The sequence below is a fragment of the Oncorhynchus tshawytscha genome, linkage group LG15 (genome assembly GCF_018296145.1).
Source record: "Oncorhynchus tshawytscha isolate Ot180627B linkage group LG15, Otsh_v2.0, whole genome shotgun sequence".
Classification (NCBI taxonomy): Eukaryota; Metazoa; Chordata; class Actinopteri; order Salmoniformes; family Salmonidae; genus Oncorhynchus; species Oncorhynchus tshawytscha.
The window spans coordinates 7,012,698-7,032,887 of record NC_056443.1 but is presented as its reverse complement, the minus strand read 5'-3'; the positions used below and the strand labels follow the sequence as shown (position 1 = coordinate 7,032,887).

Below are 20,190 nucleotides of genomic sequence, written 5' to 3'. Positions count from 1 at the left end.
AGCAGAGCTCCACTGAAAGTTTCCCACTTGGGTGAAGGGCTCAGATTAACTATCTACCTACCTACCTTTCTCAGTCACTGGCCAAAAGATCCATCAGGGGCATTTCAGATAAAAGTATTTCACTCAGTGAGTGATTTCGTCTGGTGTTGCCCATAAGGCTATAAATGACTATAAAGCTATTTGCTGTCAATGCAGGCACCCTGGTCCTTCTGCGAATGTGCTTAACACAGACGAACATCTGTAAAACAATTACATTCTTTAATCGGGCCTGCCATATTTCTGTTGGGACTGTTTTGAGTAGACGTTTGCTCCGTTTGGTTTGGCTGCTGTAGTGTGAGACTGATGGATAGCTCTCAAACATAAAGTGAAAAAATATTGCTTTTTTATCTTTCTGGAGAATGTCTTAATGTGGGGGAGAAGGAAAGCTTTTCAATTCTTGTGGTTGCACGCAAAGTCCTGCGTCTTCTTCAGTCATGTCCCGCTTTATGAGCTCTGAAGTCTTCATCCCTCATTTCTGACTAGACATGTGTGTGTGTGTTTGTGTGTGTCCATGTGTACGTGTGTGTGTGAACATTCATGAGTGAGCATAGATCTGTCATTCGGTGCATAATTTCTCCATCCCTCAGGAAATGTGTATTTATGCACGTGTGTGTGTGTGTGTGTGTGACTGAGGTGTGTGTGAGTGCGTTTTCTTTTATGGCAGACTTCATATGGCAGTCTCTTGTAGCTCTTAAATACTAGAGAAAGTGAGGCCATAGAAAACTAATACAAGTATTTTACTCCTCTGCACTCCATCAGAACCTCAACTAGCCAAGAGAAACACACACACACACACACACACACACGCGCGCACACAGACACACACACACACACACACCTCCAGCGGTTAGCGTAGCAGGGAGATTGGGTCACACTGCTCCTCAGACGGACCCCTCTATCACTTTGACAGCAATCCCATATTTCCTCATGTCCCATGTCACCCTGTCCCTCTGTGCCGTTGGTTTAATAGCCATAAACAAGTCAGCCAGTGGCAGAAGACAGGGATACTGCAAGCAGAGCTGGTCTAAATGGATCGACCTTGGATGGACAGGGTTGTAACTGACATGTACTTGTGTGTGTCCCGCCAGACTCTGAGAACAGCTACACACTAAGCTGTGGTGTGCCGGTGCAACCTGGGAAGGCACCACAGAAGAGGAACGCCACCACCGCCCTGCTCACCTGTGCGGGTATGCAATGCATTATGGGACATGTAGTCAGAGATGTCATGCTTTTGTTCAATATAAAGATATTTAACCATACCACTTCTAGTTAAATCACACACATACAGTGAGATCAGGGTCTCGCAGCTCGGTCATGACCTTTTGATGTCGATGCAGTTGTCATCGTTTCAATTCTCCCGTTGCCGGTGGGTTTAAATTCCTCAATTTCTTCATTCCCTCCATCGGAATCTTCACTCCCCTGCCTTTGGTGCTCGCCATATCGTCACTCCTATATTTCCTTCAGCACTCTGTAGATTTTGGACAGGGAGAGGGCCCTCGCACGGCCAGAGGAATGCACTGAGAGAGAGAGAGAGAACGAGAGAGAGGGGTAGAGAGGGAGATGGAGAGTGTGTGTGAGAGAGAGAGAGATAGAGATGGAGAGATAGAAAGACTCACCATCTGGCTGGGGGTGTGAGTGTTAAGTGATATGAAATACAGCTCACCTCAGCGTGCCAATCATGGACCGTCCCCTAAGAATCTCACAGCTCCCCCAGACATATGGTTCGCTTACGGTTCAGCCACGCTCCCATCACGGTCTATCATTTCACGCTCTGATAACGGAAGTGGCAGATGATGACGGTTAACGATGATGATGAAGACAGCTTCTATGTGGCGTCCCGGATGACAAACAGCTCAGTCCATTCAGCGCCTCTGCTCCACAGCAGCAAACTGGAGCCAGTGTTGTCCTGGCGTGTATGGTTTTAATGGTTAATGGACAGAACCTCTCACTGTGCTGTGTGTTTACCTGGCTCTGCTCTCAATCTTCCTCTCCACTCAGCGTACCCATAACCACACACACACACACACATTCTGACCCTTGCTTGTCTCCAGCACCTCGTTAAAAGGACAGCCATCCCGACCACCCACTCTACATGACCGACAAAACAGACACAAACACACACATTCCGTCTACCTCCTCCCTGGTGTCGGCTGGACTGCTGATCACCGGGATGATGTGGGTTTTTGGTTTTGCCTTCATTGCCAGAGAGACAGGCAGAGCGTGATGGAGCATTTTGGCTGCGTTAGTTCCTCTCTGACCTAAACTTCACCTCATCCAGGGAACACCAATAAAGGTGGCCTGGAGATGCTCTCTAAAGTGTGTGATCATATGCCATGGGCAGTGGACCATCATTAAGGGCCCGGAGTTGGTCTGGTCAGGTGATCAGGATAAAACTCCTGCCCCTAATTATGATGTTATTCGTAAGATGTCAAAAGGTTATCCATTAGTGTATATCTGTGTCTTTCTCCTTGATGTAAATGAAGATACGTTACCCCCGCCCATCAAGCAGAAGGCTCGCTTCAAGGTCAAAGATGCCAAGTGTCACCTGAGACCCAGAAACAAGGAAAAACACAGAGAGACATCCAAGCCGAGTCTGCAAGGTAAATCCTGCTACTCCTAAATGACTGTACAAACTGTACTGTATAACACAGGCTACTCCTAACTTAGAGTGTACAGCATCAGGTAATACAGACTGAACTAAGACTAAGAAGGTATACATGATGCAAGATACTGTAGCTGTAATATAAACGACAGTTAGATGTGTCCGGAGCTGTGCCCTTACACCTGACATAACTACGAAACAATCGATACTAAACCATGCACGACAGCATCCTATCAACTTTCTCTCCTTACCTTCTTCCTCATCATCCTCCCCCTCTTCTTCTCAGGGGGTCCGCTCCCATGTACTGACGACTGCCAGGTGACCTTTGTCAATCTGAAGTGTGACTCGTCCAAGAAGCGGCGGCGTGGACGCAAGTCCCCTTCCAAAGAGGTTTCCCACATCACAGCTGAGTTTGAGATGGAGATGAAGGAAGCCTCAGGTCAGTGTGACTGTGCAACCTCAGGTCAGTGTGTGTGTGTGTGTGTGTGTGTGTTGATTGAATATATGTCACATGTTAGACTCATGTAACCTGTTGGTGTATATGGGTGTGAGTAATGTGAGTTTTCTGTGATATGGAGTGTGTGTGCTTGTATATTCCTCTCCCCAGCCTCGTGTAACGTGGACTCTGTGTGTGTGTGTGTGTGTGTGTGTGTGTGTGTGTGTGTGTGTGACTGTGTGTATTCCACTCCCCAGCCTCGTGTAACGTGGACTCTGTGCATTTGTTGTGTGTGTGTGTGTGTGTGTGTGTGTGTGTGTGTGTGTGTACTAACTGTGTGTATTCCACTCCCCAGCCTCGTGTAACGTGGACTCTGTGCATTTGTTGTGTGTGGGTGTGTGTGCGTGTGTGTGTGTGTGTACTGACTGTGTGTATCCACGCCCCAGACTCGTGTAACGTGGAGTGTGTGAGGGAGCGTATGAAGCAGAGGTTACAGAGTGCCATGCGGACCCTGAGGAAGTCCATCAACAAGCAGCAGTTCTATATCCAGTTCTCTGGTACCGAGTACGAGGTGGCCCAGAAACCTGCACTGCACGTTGAGCAATGCAGCACCGGACAGGTCTTACGGGACGGCAAGTGTGGTGAGCATCCTGTGCAAGGCATCCTGGAATATGGAGTTGTTGTAGCTTACTAATTCCAAATACAGGTAAAGAAAAACACTTGAGTAAATTAGGGATACAAAGTATAGTGAAAGCAGGTGCAGTTCCTGAGCAATTCCTAAACAATGCTTAAGGTCATGTATAAAAATGCAGGGCAGGCCCAATTGGCCATTAATTTTGTCTACCATGGCAATGCCCCCATCCATAGGGGATGAGTGGTCACTGAATGGTTTAATGAGCATGACAACGATGTAAACCGCATGCCAAGACGCCGGCAATTTGAAAAACTAAAAAAGTTAATTGTGCTGATTTACAGGCACATTGAACCAGGTCGCGCACCGTAGTTTAAGAACTCTGTGGGTAGTGCTAAAAAGAATGACGTCATACCTGAATTCCTCCATATTTATGCACCTTGATTGAACACTTAAGAGAGATTCTGGAGCGGTGCCTTGAGACAGCGTTTTCCACCACCATCAACAAAACACCAAATTATGGAATTTCCAATGGGAGAACGGTGTCACATCCAACAGAGTCCCAGAGTTCCAGACACTTGTAGAATCTATGACAAGGTGCATTGAAGCAGTTCTGGCTCGTGGCGGCCCAACGCCCTATTAAGACACTTTATGTTGGGGTTTCCTTTACTTTGGCCTAGACATCACAGCTGCAGTTTGATGCGGTGTATGTGGGATACACCATAACATGATATGCTAAACATGTCTCTCTCGTCTCTCTCCCTGTCTCAGTGAGCTGTGGTGTGGGGACGTACTATAGTGGAGACCATGATCAGTGTGTCGTGTGTCCCCCTGGTACATACCAGGACACAATGGGCCAGCTGTCCTGTGAACCCTGCCCCAGCACCGAGGGACAGGGCATCGCTGGGGCCAAGAACGTCTCCCAGTGCGGAGGTGTGTGTGTGTGTGTGCTAGTCTTATGTTTGCTGTAGTTTGGCTCCACCCTGTGGTTGTTAAACAACACTCCAGTTCTTTTGGAGACCATGGCATGTTTCAAGGCATTTCCCACGTTGTCCTCTAGATAGCAGCAAAGACCAGGAGTCTACGGCTCGATCAACCTGGCTAGCTCAGTCGGTAGTGCATGAGACTCTTAATCTCAGCGTGGTGGGTTCGAGCCCCACGTTGGGTGTTGTCTTTTGATTCACAAGGGATTTCAAAACCTCACCAGCGGTACTCTGGAACTGACTCCATCTCATGAGACATTGGAGTTCTACTTCCAACATTATAGGTCAGTTGAAGAGATGTACGTTATAGAGCCTTGTTAAACCTCTTCCTCTCTCCACCTCTCCCAGGCCAGTGTCCGGCTGGTCAGTATTCGTCAGATGGGTTCCGTCCCTGTAACCCCTGTCCCCTGGGCTCCTTCCAGCCGGAGCCTGGCCGTGTACTCTGCTTCTCCTGTGGAGGTGGCCTCATGACCAAGTATGAGGGCTCTGTCGCCTTCAGGGACTGTGAGGCCAAAGGTAACACAGAGAGAGAGAGAGAGAGAGAGAGAGAGAGAGAGAGAATGTGTGTGTGTGTATTACTCTCATGTTTGTGTCTGTGTGTGTTTCTCTCCGTAGTCCACTGTGCTCCTGGACACCACTACAACTCCAGTAACCACCGCTGTATCCGCTGCCCAGCCGGTACCTACCAGTCAGAGTTTGGACAGAACTACTGCATCACCTGCCCTGGCAACACCACCACCGACTTTGACGGAGCCACCAACGTCTCTCACTGCAAGAGTAAGGCCAGTCTCACATTAGTTCATGAGGGCAGTGAGTTATTTTACTGTTGCACATGGTTAGAGGACTGATTTAAGCGTGACATCTCGTTAGACCATAGCCCACAAATGACAAGTTGTCTTGGTGTGACACCTGCTAAAACATTTCAGTTTCCTCTGTGTACTCTTAAGCCAGGAATTCCCTAACTTTTTCACTCAGGGTCTTCCTTCCAGCATTTGGGAACATCCCGCGCACGTGCCACGTCTATTTCTATGGGCACAGGCACTGTTCATGACAAACTGTTCACACCTCTCTTGAAGGTTTAAAGCTTATTTCCTGCAATTCTACACATTTTGTCAAGAAAATGTTGCAGTTTTTAAGCACATTTTCTTGCAATCCTATACATTTTGCCATGTCTAATGTGTATTCATGTGATATTTGAGTGACAAAAAAATTACAACAATATCTATGGACTAAAAAACCTACTGTAAATATAAAAACAGTAGCTGACATGGGCTTGATCTGGACCTCACCCCACTGTTTGGGAACCACTGCTCTAAGCTATAAACATGTTCCTTGCTGCTAAATTAGTTCAATTCAAAGCCATTGTCTCCAGTGCACCCTGACTTATCCAAGTCTCTTCTCCCTGTCTTAGACCAGGTGTGTGGCGGTGAGCTGGGGGACTTTACAGGCTTTATTGAGTCTCCTAACTACCCCGGGGACTACCCGTCCAATGTAGACTGTATCTGGACCATCAACCCCCCTCACAAGAGACGCATCCTCATCGTGGTGCCTGAGATCTTCCTCCCCATCGAAGACGAGTGTGGAGACGTGCTCGTCATGAGGAAGAGTGGTACGCACAACCAGGAAGTCATCGTTACTGTGCCAGCCAATCAGACAGCGTGATATTTAATTTCCTCAGCTAGCCAGCCAATTCGATTGTTACATTATTGTAGTTAGTCTATCTTGCTATTTTAATATTCATCAAGTATTATTTCAGCTGATTCCAAACTCTTGGTTGGTCCATCTGTCTGTCAATTACATTTAGCCCCTTCCTCTTCATCCCTTAGCCCTGCCCACCTCCATCACTACCTATGAGACGTGTCAGACGTACGAGCGACCAATCGCCTTCACCTCCCGCTCACGCAAGCTCTGGATCCAATTCAAGTCCAATGAGGGCAACAGCGGCAAGGGCTTCCAAGTCCCTTATGTCACCTACGATGGTCAGTCTGTTGTAGCTTCTACACTTCTAAGCTGCTCAGACTCCCTAACATTCACCTGTGCCTTATTAAGTCAACTATAATGTACAGCGTGACACGGTGTGTTTGATGGTGGAATATTAGTACACTTTGAGTGAAAAGGCGGCAGGTGGCAGCCAGCTGAATGCTGTAACGATGTTTTTCATCCTGTCTGTTGTTATGTAGAGGACTACCAGCAGCTGATAGAGGACATTGTCCGGGACGGCAGACTCTACGCATCAGAGAATCACCAAGAGATACTGAAAGTAAGCAACTCTCCATTATGTCCAATTACTGTATATTATATTTTGTAATTAATAGATACTACTATACAGTGTACAGTATATTATCTCGGGGCGTATCGGGTAGCCTAGTGGTTAGAGCGTTGGGCCAGTAACCGAGCTGGCAAGGTAAAAATCTGTCCTTCTGCCCCTGAACTAGGAAGTTAACCCACTCTTCCCCGGTAGGCCATCATTGTAAATAAGAATTTGTTCTTAACTAACTTGTCTAGTTAAATAAAGGTAAAAGAAAAATCTTCACTGATAACACCCTCCGTCTGTCTCTCTGTCTCTCCCTCCCTCTCTCCTCCCTGCAGGATAAAAAACTGATCAAAGCCCTGTTTGATGTTCTGGCTCACCCCCAGAACTACTTCAGGTACACGGCACAGGAGTCCAAAGACATGTTCCCCCGCTCGTTCATCAAGCTGCTGCGCTCCAAAGTCACACGGTTCCTACGGCCGTACAAATAAACTGCCACACCCCCTGTTTGTTACCCAGACGCTTACCCCTTATGCTTATCCAACGTCCCCTTTCCACCATCTACTCCTCCCTCCTGTTCACCTACATCCTTACACCTGTCAACATCCTCATATGTCTTCTACTCCCCCACGTCTATACCCCTACATCTCTCCTACAACCCAACCCGCCAATCTATCCCTCTCTTCTACACCCCCTCTACTCTGAAACACTTCTTCTACACCCCTATACTTCTCTTACACCCCCAACCCTACCAGGAGTTCCTCGTGCTCGCTATCCCAGCATTCCCTGCACAGGAACAGAGAACCGTCTCCCTCTTTTTGTCTGCAGTCCTCATTTCCAGCTTTCCCCCTGTACTTCTCTTTTGGTTTGGTTTGTTTTTGTGTTGTTGTTGTTGTTTTGGTTATATTTATATGTGTTAGAACTTGCAGAAGCCCACAAACATGGATGTTTGATATATATGTACGTATACAGACATGTTGGCTACAAGTAAAATGTATGTGTATGTATGTACGTATGTATATTTGTGTTTGTGTGAGCATACGTATGTGCACGTAGATGGTGTGCGAGAGTGACGTCACACGCAGGTACATTGATGTGTCTTTATTTTGTTATTTTTGAAAGGCCCCTGGCGTGTACACAAAAAAAACGATTGGTGCACTTAAATCATATTTTACATCCACATTTTCACATGGGAAATCGTTTCAAAAGACATTTCTAATTTCAGCATCCCAGACCATTCCACTTCAAACTGAGTACAGTGAACGAATGAGTTAGATTTTCAAAAAAGTCGCTTTTTTGTTTTATTTTGAAAGATATATTAACAAGATGAAAAAACTACCTGCAAGCAACCGACGTTGCTATAGAGAGAAATGTATGTGATGTAACTCATATTTGGAACTTTAATTGCACTTGAATTTTATATTGTGAACTGTAGAAAAAAAATCTAAGTTACATTATTCCTTATGTTTTGTGTTGTATAGAAATGTTTCACCTTGGTTGTAGCAAAAGAGAGAGACAAAAATATGTCCCCTTTTGTTCTCACAAAAACAAAAACAGCATTCAATATCTTTAGACAGACACCGTCAAATCCACCCATTTGGCCTGAAAAGCAGTATTGCCAGTAAGTAATCATTTAAAGGGAAATGTCCTTAACGTCCCACTACTATTTTAGTTGTGTGTGTGCTCCCATCTCCTAACTCTGCCTCATCCCTTTAAGACCCTCCTGACTAGCTGCCAGAGGAAAGGGGTGTTTTGTGTAAAGCTTCTTTAATGATGGCACTAAGTGCACACTCAAAACCACCTGCTTTTTACGAGTGTCCACTCTCAATCTGTCCTATTTGGACTTCTCCCAGTTTCTGTAAGTCGTCAACCTAGACTGTTGATTTAATATCTATAACACATCTGTTAGTTTGTTTATATTTCTGCACAATGCAAGTGGAGAAAATATGTATTGTATGATGACGAGACTGTTGATTTGGAGGTGAATGTAGTAGCAGAGAGACAGAGGTCTGTTTGAAAGTATTGTGATGTCTATGAGAGTATCTGTATGTACATAGCACTTGCAACTGTAACCGTAAGCCAGAAAGAGCCCAAACTGACCTCAAGTAGAAAAACGTTCTGACAAAATATTACTTTCATCGTTCTCCCCCTTGTAACACTCTCCCAGCAGAGTCTGTCTAAGCAATAAGGCCCGAGGGGGTGTGGTATATGGCCAATATACCACGGCTAAGGTCTGTTCTCTGCACGACGCAACGCAGAGTGACTGGACACAGCCCTTAACAGTGGTATATTGGCAATATACCACAAACCCCCGAGGTGCCTTATTGCCATTATAAACTGGTTACCAATGTAATTACAGCAGTAGAAATAAATGTTTTGTCATACCCGTGGCATACGGTCTGATATACCTGTCAGCCAATCAGCATCCAGGGCTCGAACCACCCAGTTTATAATGTCTGATATACCACGGCTGTCAGCCAATCAGCATTCAGGGCTCGAGCCACCCTTTTTATAAACAGTACATCTATTACACACCTATTAAACTGCTAATATTCCACTACTACACGGTTATAAACAACTTAAATTCTTTGTGCTGGGCACAAGAATGATAAGCATAATTATCTGGCTTGTATCTTCTTACCTAGAGGCCATATACTGAAGGCCACTGATATGGGAACAGATATAGTCACTCATTCATAAATTCTGCATTGTGCCCTAGCACTGATCCAGGACCTGTTCAGCCCAGTCTAATTGTGACCCCCACTGTTGTGTGTAGAGCAGTTTCTTCTGATGAGGTGTCAGTGTTCTGTTTGACAGAATCTCTACACAAGGACATTACAAAAATCTCTCAAATCAGAATGATAACTTGGCCCATGTAGGGTTGTGTCAGAAAATGTTACTGGTCTTCAAATCAAAGCTCATTGGAGGAGGTGGTCCGGGGGAGGGACCTTGCAACCTCTCCTCCAATGAGCTTTGAGTGGATTTGAGCTAACAAGGGTGGAGGAAGCATGGATTTGACAGCTAATAATGTTTTCAGATGCAACAAAGGTGTTTGTCCACTCAGTCCACTCAAAATGGTTGCTGCCTGCAGAGGTGTAGCTAATGTTGGTACAGTGCGCCCACTTCCTGTTGAGGGATGTTTTGGGCGTTTAGTGTGTTTGATGATGATGATGAAAATCGGTATGAAATGCAAAACCATGTATGACTGACTTTTCCGGAGAATGTATTCTATTGTGTGTGTGTGTGTGTGTGTGTGTGTGTGTGCGTGTGTGAGACAGTGTGATACAGAAAGAGTGCATGTTCTGTGTATGTATGTGAGAGAATGAGACAGCGTGTGTCCGTGTGTGAGTAGCTTGTGAGATCGAGGTGGAGAAAGAGAGATACTGTATGTAGGTACTTTAGTCCATTTTATAGAGGGATAATTTTTACGTTTGTGTTAGTCGGTTGTACCCAAAGAGAGAAACTGTATCACAGTGTTTTGCCATTGTTTGGTCCATGAAAATCCAGTAAAGAACAAATTCAAATAAAACAGTAGCAGAAGAACAACTCCACCATGCTCTGTGATCTTCCCTTGTTTAAATGATACTTGTTACACTTTACTTTGCCCTTTTCTATATTATCTAGCATCTTTTGTCTCCATGGGTGACTGCAGGGCACCTTACACACACTGAAATATGTAGCTGACAGTGCCTATATTGCCCTTATTTCAAAATGAGGATAACGGTTCTGAGGATATAGACAACACACAACCCAAAGTGCAAATTGACACTAAGTCAAAGTTCATTTTCTTGTAAGATATTTATTTTATTTTTCCTTTCGTCTTGAGCACATAAATCCAGTATTCAATTATCCTACTCTGCACCTTTATTCTATAAATCTGCATCTATTGGAAGAACCTATTGGAGGCTGTGTAAGAAGTCTGGCTGAATTCACATCACAGCCAAGTTAGCATTTTGGTTTCTTACATTAGCTGCAGCATTAAATGAATCTGACAGCCAAATCTGGTAATTTCTTTTGAACTTTACAGGACTTTATCAATGCTGAGAATCTCCAGGCAAATGAGAGAGTGGTAAATGTGTAGATTAGGTCTTATCTTCATGCCTCTCCTCTTTTCTTACAATATTTATTTTTCAGCACCGGCATCCATTTTTTATGTTCATTGTGTATGAATGAATTAAAGTCAGAGTTTAGATTGAGGACATCTAGTTTGTTGTTCATTGACTTCAGCTTCTTATTTTAAATAATGTTTTCAAGAGTAGTTGAGTTTAGTAATAGGCCCAAGTCTCCAAAGGCAACATATGTTTAACCAGACGGTGTCGCATTTACACAAATTATAAAGACATCAGCTATGCCTACTCAATAACTATTCTATGTCCACATTTGCAACATGATAATTCTTATAAATTGTAGGTGTACTTTTGGAGCCATTCCTATTTGTAAAACGGTCAATGTAGGTTAAGGAGAATACATTTTCATATCATTGTTTTGCAACTGTAATCTGTTGAAAATAATTAGAAGTTCCCCTGAAGCCAAGGTCAGTCGGGTTGCAGACATCCATCATGACCCCTTGCATTATTTTCAGTCAATGTATTTGATGTATTCCAGAACTAGTACAACCGATTCAAATAGCCTAATTATTAGTTGACCGGGTGTGCTTGTACTACAATATATAAAAATTAGTGGGACTGGTTTGGGGTAAACTAATCCAGAAGAGGTTAGAGAAACACAGGGCTATGGTAAGGATGAAACTAGGCCAAATGTGAGAATATAAAGTCAAATGTATGTAATCGTTGGTTCTACATTGATCTTAATGAAATGCAGTTTAATTCTGCATCTGTGATAGATGGACATGATAGAAAAACAGAGACGAATCTCTGATATTGTACAGCTCAAACTGTCTGTCAGACATGAATTGATTCGTGCTCAGACCTCCCCTTTGCACATTTTCATTGAGCTGTTCATCCAACAGAAGGCTCCAGAACATATCAGGGAGAGGCGGGAAGACACAGAGCTCGAGCACATTCAGCACAAGAGGCGGGAGATGAAGTGTTTCCACGAGAGCCAAAGCGCAAACCAGGTGCACCACGCGCTGCACTTTCAAACAGACCAGCGCAACTCGCTAGCTGCTCCCTCTCCGCTGTTTGCTCCTCTATCAGACCCACGGGACTTCACTGGTTCATCCCTAACCTGACAGGTTCAGCTCATCGGACCGGGAGACCGAGCGAACGCAGGTAGGTTAGATGCCGCGGTGGCTGCTTGCATGCAAATTGGTGTTGCCTATGTTTTGCATAGCAGGCTACAGGATTAGTAGGATGACAATCCGAAATAGAGATTCTTGATTTCGATTCTATTCTAATGTGTATTTTTTATATCGGAAATGTTTTTTTTTTTTTTTACTTCACGTAGCCTAAAGTCTAGTAAATCTAGTCCAAGATGGTGATTTTGGACAATACCACTCTCCTCTCTGTGTTAGCTTGACCACCGGATTGTTTTCATGATGTACAGTGCCTTTAGGAAGTATTCACACCCCTTGACTTGTTCTACATTTTGTTGTGTTACAGCCTGAGTTTAAAATTGATTAAATATAGATTTTGTTGGTACTAGCCTACACACAATACCCCATAATGTCAACGTGATTTTTACAAATTAATAAAAAATGAAAAGCTGAAACCTTTTAAGTCAATAAGCATTTAACTCCTTTGTTATGGCAAGCCTAAATACATTTAGGAGTAAATGATCTTAACAAGTCACATAATATTGTTGAATGACTACCTCATCTCTGTATTCCACACATACAATTATATGTAAGGTCCCTCAGTAGAGTAGTGAATTTCAAACACAGATTCAACCACAAAGACCAGGGAGGTTTTCCAATGCCTCTCAAAGATGGGCACCTATCGGTAGATGGGTAAAAAAAGACATTGCATATATATATACCTTTGGTGAAGTTATTAATTACACTTTGGATGGTGTATCAATACACCCAGTCACAACAAAGATACAGGCATCCTTCCTAACAAACTCAGTTACCGGAGAGGAAGGAAACTGCTCCGGGATTTCTACTATGAGGCCAATGGTGACTTTAAAACAGTTACAGAGTTGAATGGCTGTGATAGGAGAAAACTCAGGATGGCTCAACAACATTGTAGTTACTCCACAATACTAACCTAATTGACAGAGTGAAAAGACGGAAGCCTGTACAGAATAAACATATTCCAAAACATGCATCCTGTTTACAACACGGCAATAAAGTAATACTGAAAAAATGTGGCAAAGCAATTCACTTTTTGTATGAATACAAAGTGTTATGTTTGGAGAAAATCCAATACAACACATTACTGAGTACCACTCTCCATATTTTCAAGCGTAGTGGTGGCTGCATCATCTTATGAGTATGATTGTAAATCGTTAAGGACAGGAGTTTTTCATGATAAAAAAATAAACGTAATGGAGCTTATCAAGAATACAGTGAATGTTCCTGAGTTGCCGAGTTACAGTTTTGACTTAAATCTACATGAAAATCTATGGCAAGGCCTGAAAATGGTTGTCTAGCAATGATCAACAACCTATTTGACAGAGCTTGAAGAATTTTGAAAATAATAATGGGCAAATGTTGCACAATCCAGGTGTGGAAAGCTCTTCGAGACTTACCCAGAAAGACTCAGCTGTGATCACTGCCAAAGTGGCTTCAACAAAGTATTGACTCAGGGGTGTGAATACTTATGTAAATATTTCTGATAGTTTTGTATTTCATTTTCAATAAATGTGGATACATTTCTAAAAACATATTTTCACTTTGTGATTATGGGGTATTTGAATTCAGGCTGTAACACAACAAAATGTGGAATAAGTCAAGGGGTATAAATCATTTGTGAATGCAATGTATCACATTTCTCTCTGTTTGATGCTAGATCCAAATAGCAGAACCACAGTATGCTACATAGCCTATATCTATCTGGTCAATGCCATAAAGAACCATGAAATGCTACATAGCCTATATTTATCTGGTCAATGCCATAATCAAGTTCCAGAACAGCTCTGCCAACAACCCCTCAAGCGGTTGATGAGAGTTTACTTGGGGTCCTAACTACAACTAAATTAAATTCTAACACCCAAAAAAGCAATGTCTTACGAATATAAATGTTTAAGTTTATATTATTCACATTTAGAAAGACAAAGACAACTATTTAATCTCCATGCCTTTGTGTTTTGGTTACTATGCTCTTCTAAACTACACAAAATAGCCTTCTGAAGTAGGCTAACACCCAAGAATAAAGGCTTGACATTATATCTGATTTCATTGATTGATTTGTTTGTAATTTAGTTTAGTAAGATTTAGTGAGATAACTGGACATAATTAAAATTAATGACGATTGTTGTGAAAACAAGAAACTAAACCTTCATATAAATGCCTCAAATCAACTTGTTTATGCGAGATTACTTGGAATGACTTAATTGTCTTATTAATCAGGTGTGAATTACTTTCTCAAATGTAGATTTTGTAATGTTTGTTCTCTTCATTTGACAGAGTGGTTCTCCTTTAATGCATGTGCCCCTCTCTCACTTTGTTAACATGGGACACGGGTGAATTCTGCCAATGCCTTGTCAAGTTCAAAGTGAGCCAGACGTGCACACTCAGTGCTGTATGCTATAGCCTTGTAGGAATCAGTCATAGCCTGTCAACAGGACTTGTAGCCTAGACACACACACACACACACACACGCACATACACAGTCCATTTTTACACAGCATAAAGAATCTAACCAACATACATGACTAATGGTGTGTGTCCGTACCAGGGCGTGGAATAGCCTACCAGTGAAACGAAGGAACATTGTCACACAATTTTATGGGACTGCTTCTCACAGTCGTTAAATCTGAGTGTGTCGTCTGTGCCGAAGAAGAGTGTGCATCAATCAATTCCGCCTCACGCCTATTCATTTATCAAACCGTCCCTCTTCACCATGTTCTCTGCTACATCTTTCTTCATCATTCTTCCTGTAGACAAGGTCCTGTTCATGTTAATACGGCCCTGTCCCTTTGTTCCTAGTCCCAGTGTAATCCTCTTCTATTCTCACTGTGTACCATGCTCTCAGCATCTGCCAATGCACCCTTCTGCTCTCATTCACTCAGTGTGAGGACTTCTGGCACTGCCACACTCTCTCTCTCTCTCTCTCTCTCTCTCTCTCTCTCTCTCACTCACACATACATACATACATACATACATACATACATACATACATACATACATACATACATACATACATACATACATACATACATACATACATACATACATACATACATACATACATACATACATACATACATACATACATACATACGTATGGACACACACAAGAGTATGCCTGTGTGAGTCATGGTGTTAAGTGTGTATAATTAGGAAATGGTGTGTGTGGCCGTTTTCACATGAATGACATGGCACACTGACATCATAGCAGCACAATCCAGGATAAATCCAGCTCCCCCACTCATCCCCAAATGATCACCCTCCTTCCTTACATCCCTCCCTTACCATCTTACAGGATCCGTATGAAATCCTACTAGAATCCCAGAAGCAGAGCTGTAATTTAAAGTCAGTAGTAAATGTGATATCTGCTTGACAGTGTAAAAGCCTTAGATGCTCTTAGGGGTTGGGTTATGTTGCTTTGGTGGATAGTGATTTATTTACAGTCTTAACTGCGCATTCCAGATTGGCGTTGTATTTCTACTCAGTGGTTCTGTTCTCTGTGTGTGCAGGAGTAGGGGGACACTGAGCCGGAGTTGGAGGGGGGACATGCTCGCTCAGCAACCCAGCATAGTTTCTCCAAGGTGGGCCAAGCTGTGACAGAGGGCCTCTCTCTGGTGAGCCAATCCGCAACCCTGACCGCTCCAGCAGGCCTCACTCCCAGTCCTAACTACTGTGTGTGCCAGGACCAGGCCACCTCCAGCCCAGGCCAGACCACGTCTACCCCAGGCCAGCCCAGAGTGGGTCAGCCCCAGCCCAACCCACCACTTCCCCAGCCCAGTAGCGGCCCAGGCCCAGGCTCCAGAAGCATGGCCTTCACCCTGTCAGAGATCATGGCTGCACGGCGGCAGCAGCAGTCCCAGGCCCAGCGGGCGGCAGGCAGGGCAGCCGTGGAGGTGGATGAATACAGCACCAACCCCACCCAGGCCTTCACCTTCTACAACATCAACCAGGGACGCTTCCAGCCCCCGCACGTACACATGTAAATAGAACACATGCATGCAGGCAGGCAGGCAGAAGCACACCCCTGCGGATATACATAGGCATACACATAAGCTGGCATACACACTACATATGTTCAGACACCTGGTCTCTATGTCTCTATCTCTGTTCCCAAGCCCTCCTCTATTCCTCTATTCCTGTCTCTCCCCTTTCTGCCTTTTTCTTTGAGACCCATCCTTTCTGCATGCTGTTATTTGCTCTCTCATTCCATTTCTCTCTGTCTCTCTGTCCTTCTTTCGGTCTCTGTGTGATGGTGGAGTGTTGAGGGCTTGCTGTATACCTGGAGGAGAGCTCACTAAAGTGGGCCACTGTTATTCACCAGCTCCCTTCTCCCTCTGGAGACTCTCTGGGGCTGCTGCACACTCACAGAAACTCCCACAGGACTCTCTCTGTCTGTGCTTTTCTTTCTTTTCCTTCGGCTTTGTTGTGGCCGACCTCTCCGTTTTTTCCCTCTTTTCATTTCTCTCTTTTTTTTCTCTCTTTTTGACTTTCTATAAGGGATGGTGATGGATAATGATCCAGACTACATTAACACTGCAACTCTGCTTCTTCACTTTGAGACTTCCCATTGTTTATCTGTCTTTCTCACGCTTTTCTCCATTCTCTCTTTTCTCTCTCTCTCTCCTTCGTTCTCTCTCGACTTTAGGGTGGACCCCCTGCCCCACGACACTCCCAAGCCGCCAGGTTACACCCGTTTTGTGTGTATCTCAGACACCCACTCCCGTACGGACGCCATTCAGATGCCCTATGGAGACGTGTTCATCCATGCTGGAGACTTCACAGAGCTGGGCCTGCCCTCTGAGGTCAAGAAGTTCAATGATTGGCTAGGTAAGACTGACCAATCACATTAAGCAACATCACACCAAATCAACATTTTGTACTCTTATTTCTTATTTCTTCAATTCTACAGATGTTTGTTTTTTGAAATGGTGCACAATTTATTTTAAAATGTGACAGATCCTATTTGAAAATGTTTTCTTCCTCGTTTAGAAGTACATTTTTTGTCTGAAAGTCCCCTAATAACCCTATAAAAATGTGATATAAAATGGACTATTAAAGCTGTTCTATTTGACTGTAGCCCAGACTTGCTGTTGTAGTGAAAGGAGAAATGGACATTGAGAAGAGTTCAACAAGTGTTTTAGCTTACTCAAAATCCAGTGCCTCCAGTGAAAATATGTCTATTTTTTACCCACAAATTAAATTAGAAAATGTGTTTTTGACTCAAATAAGTCATGGATGGAGGGATACTTGATGAAAAATAAATAAAAAGAGGAAACAGAGAAGAGCAAAAGAAACTGCCCACACAGTTAATGTTCAGTACTTAGAACAGTAACAGTAACATTATAGTTGGCACACGTCACTGTTACTGTCTTCATAAAACATGAACCCAACGTTAACTCTAAGAGATCGTGTAAGAACCATAACTTTAGAAATCCAGCCAGCGTGCTGCTATTTCCAGCGTCCCTTTACGATGGGAGTAGAGGCGATGGAGAGCAAGAGGGATAAGGATGAAGCTCGAGGAGGGGGAGACGGGATGGCAGCTCAGCCCCCCCCCAAGGCTAGTCGACGGGGAGCACGAGCTGAAAACCTGCTCGCCCGTGCCTCGACTGGCGGGAGAGACTGCTAGGAAGATAAAAACCCGCCAAACACGCCCGGTGTGCCTTATGAAGTCTCTCTTTTTCAATCTATACCCCATTCTCACTTTTTCTCCTTTTCCTGTAGTTGTCTTTCACTCCTGCTCATTCGTATAAATATTTATAATCTGTATTCTTCTCCTGTTCCCCTCTCTCTCTCTCTCTCTCTCTCTCTCTCTCTCTCTCTCTCTCTCTCTCTCTCTCTCTCTCTCTCTCTCTAACTCACTCAGAGTGGATGAATGTATAGCTCATGCTGCTTTGTGTCTGCAGCCTGGCTCCAGTGAGAGCTCAGCATTGGCCTCAGTATTAGGCTTTCTACGATCTGATGTACCTCGGTACAAAAGCACACTGTAGGGAAACACTGTCATATGGCCAGGTGAACACACTCATTCCAACCATCCTTTCTTTCCTCTCTTCCTTTGTCTGAAAGTCTGTCTTCTTTCTTTCTGTCTTTTCTTTTGTCTGGTTCCCTCCCTTTTTCTTCTGTCCCTTCCTCTATCTCTCTCTCCCTCCCTTTATGAAGATACGGTCTCTCGTTTCTCTCTCTCTCTCTCTCTACTTGGCATCGTGGCAGCTCCCTCCGTTTCTCTCAGTATTTTTAGCAGGAAGGCTCCTCCCGGTTCTTCTGGCTGGGGCTCAAGGCTTTGTCAGAGCTGGTGCACACTGCAGGAGATGAGGAGAAGAGGGGGGAGAGAGAGAGGAGGGGAGAGGACTGTGGAAGAGAAAGAGGAAGATGGGGAGATAGAGTTGAACTTCATCCCATTGAAGGTCTATCTGTAGCTGGTTATCCTCAGCTTTGGTCCCTTGAGAACCAGAAGACAGATCTGGTTGTTTTAGTGAAAATGAATTCTGTGGATTCTAAGAAAGACCTGGTTTTGTGTTAGGGCATATAATCACAATATCTTAGGCTTGGTGTCAGATTGACTGGAGAAGGAGATAGGAGGAAGAGATGGCGAGAGGAGAGAAAAGGGAGACAGTAGGTAGACAGAGTGGGTACACAGCACCACTTCAGTACAATTCTATCCAATAACGCTCTCTTTGATCAGCTTCCAGTGCCTCTCATCCAGTGTCCTCTCACACACACTACTGCTGCTAACACTTCACAGCCCATTGGGAATCAATGCAGGTTAGAACAATTACACAGAAGACGCCAACCGTATGATGAACCTGTACTATGCATTAAGTCAGGGGAGGCGTTGCAGTGCGTGTGTGCACATTGTCCCTGTGTGTCTATATGAGAAAGAGAAGGTGCTGGTTTAGATTTCAGTGGCGTCTTCATTCATCACGTGATGGTGGAGGGTCGCGGAGCGGGGCCTGTATCCAGTAGTAGATGTGCTCTGTGCTGCTGCCTGCTCTCCATCGCTGGTTAAATATGGATCTCATTGTGCTTCTGGGTCCAACAGGGGTCAAGAGTGGAGCTGCTTTCATTCTTAACTTGCTGCTCTATATACTCCTCTTTTCTCTCTCACTTCTATTTATTCCCCTGTCCATTCCTTTCTTTCCCTCTCTTTTGCTCTTTCACTCTTATTTCATTTCCCTTGTCTCTATCTCTCCCTTGGTCTTTTACTCTCTGTATTTGCATATCCCTGTCTCTCTTCCCATCTCTTTCCCTGTCTCTCTCCCTGTCTGTCTCTCTCCCTGTCAGTCTCTGTCTGTCTGTCTCTCTCTCAGGTTTGTAGAGTTCAGAGACACCTGTGTCTAGGGTACTACTCTTTATTTAGCGCCTGTTCCTCTCTGCTCCCTTTTTCTCCTGAATAATAGATGGTTGACTCCTATGATGCTATTGCTGTGTAGGCCCCTTGGGAGCACGGTGTGTGTTGGTGTACATACTATGTCCACTCCATGACCCCCCCACAACCCAACCGTCTCCTTAGCTCACTAATAGAAAAGACAATCATAAACATTTTATGAGTGCTGTCTTTCTCTCCACATGCTGCTCTCTCTACATGATCCAATGGTTGGTTTGGTTCGGCATGTTAACCTGTCTCTCGCTCGTCGCACCTTGATCCATCAGTGAGGAGGAGGAGACAGTGCAGCTCTTGTTCTTTCTATGTCCAGGGGGGTGGTGTACAGAGCTAGTGTTGGGGCATACACTACCTATACAATACATTGGAGAGCCTAGGTTTAGTGTAGTCAACAGGTGGAGGGACTGTCTAGGTAATTACTTGTTGGGGCAGGTGAAAATGGCAGTGTGGAAGTCCAGGAAGCAACAGATGCAGGGGGGGGGGGTGTACGGAGCCCAGAGCTATGTTGCTGGTGCTGACACTGGCGCATGCCTACGGTAAATTGGTGAACCACATGGGGGAGTTGCAGAGGTGTGGATGAGGATGGGGGCTTGGTTCTAACTTTTTACAGTGGCAAGAA

The 20,190-nt window shown here is 44.3% G+C and overlaps 2 protein-coding genes across 6 annotated transcripts in view; both read left to right on the top strand.

The window, feature by feature from the left end:
- The window catches only part of LOC112214302 (signal peptide, CUB and EGF-like domain-containing protein 1), a 136,774-nt gene extending 127,556 nt beyond the window's left edge, over nt 1-9,218 (top strand). For 3 of the 5 annotated variants that reach the window (XM_042298032.1, XM_042298031.1, XM_042298029.1), the window contains 11 exons: nt 1,128-1,226; nt 2,523-2,639; nt 2,928-3,104; nt 3,524-3,718; nt 4,480-4,641; nt 5,040-5,207; nt 5,307-5,468; nt 6,103-6,300; nt 6,518-6,670; nt 6,872-6,951; nt 7,281-9,218. In XM_042298032.1, coding sequence (XP_042153966.1) covers nt 1,128-1,226; nt 2,523-2,639; nt 2,928-3,104; nt 3,524-3,718; nt 4,480-4,641; nt 5,040-5,207; nt 5,307-5,468; nt 6,103-6,300; nt 6,518-6,670; nt 6,872-6,951; nt 7,281-7,433 — 1,664 coding nt within the window. In that variant the 3' untranslated portion in view covers nt 7,434-9,218. The remainder of the gene's footprint in view (nt 1-1,127; nt 1,227-2,522; nt 2,640-2,927; nt 3,105-3,523; nt 3,719-4,479; nt 4,642-5,039; nt 5,208-5,306; nt 5,469-6,102; nt 6,301-6,517; nt 6,671-6,871; nt 6,952-7,280) is intronic. The other 2 variants (XM_042298030.1, XM_042298033.1) reach the window with 1 other exon arrangement.
- A 2,693-nt stretch (nt 9,219-11,911) lies between these two features.
- The window catches only part of LOC112214301 (metallophosphoesterase domain-containing protein 1-like), a 37,378-nt gene continuing 29,099 nt past the window's right edge, over nt 11,912-20,190 (top strand). Inside the window, exons 1-3 of the mRNA XM_024372950.2 lie at nt 11,912-12,173; nt 15,703-16,172; nt 16,839-17,020. Coding sequence (XP_024228718.1) covers nt 16,000-16,172; nt 16,839-17,020 — 355 coding nt within the window. The 5' untranslated portion in view covers nt 11,912-12,173; nt 15,703-15,999. The remainder of the gene's footprint in view (nt 12,174-15,702; nt 16,173-16,838; nt 17,021-20,190) is intronic.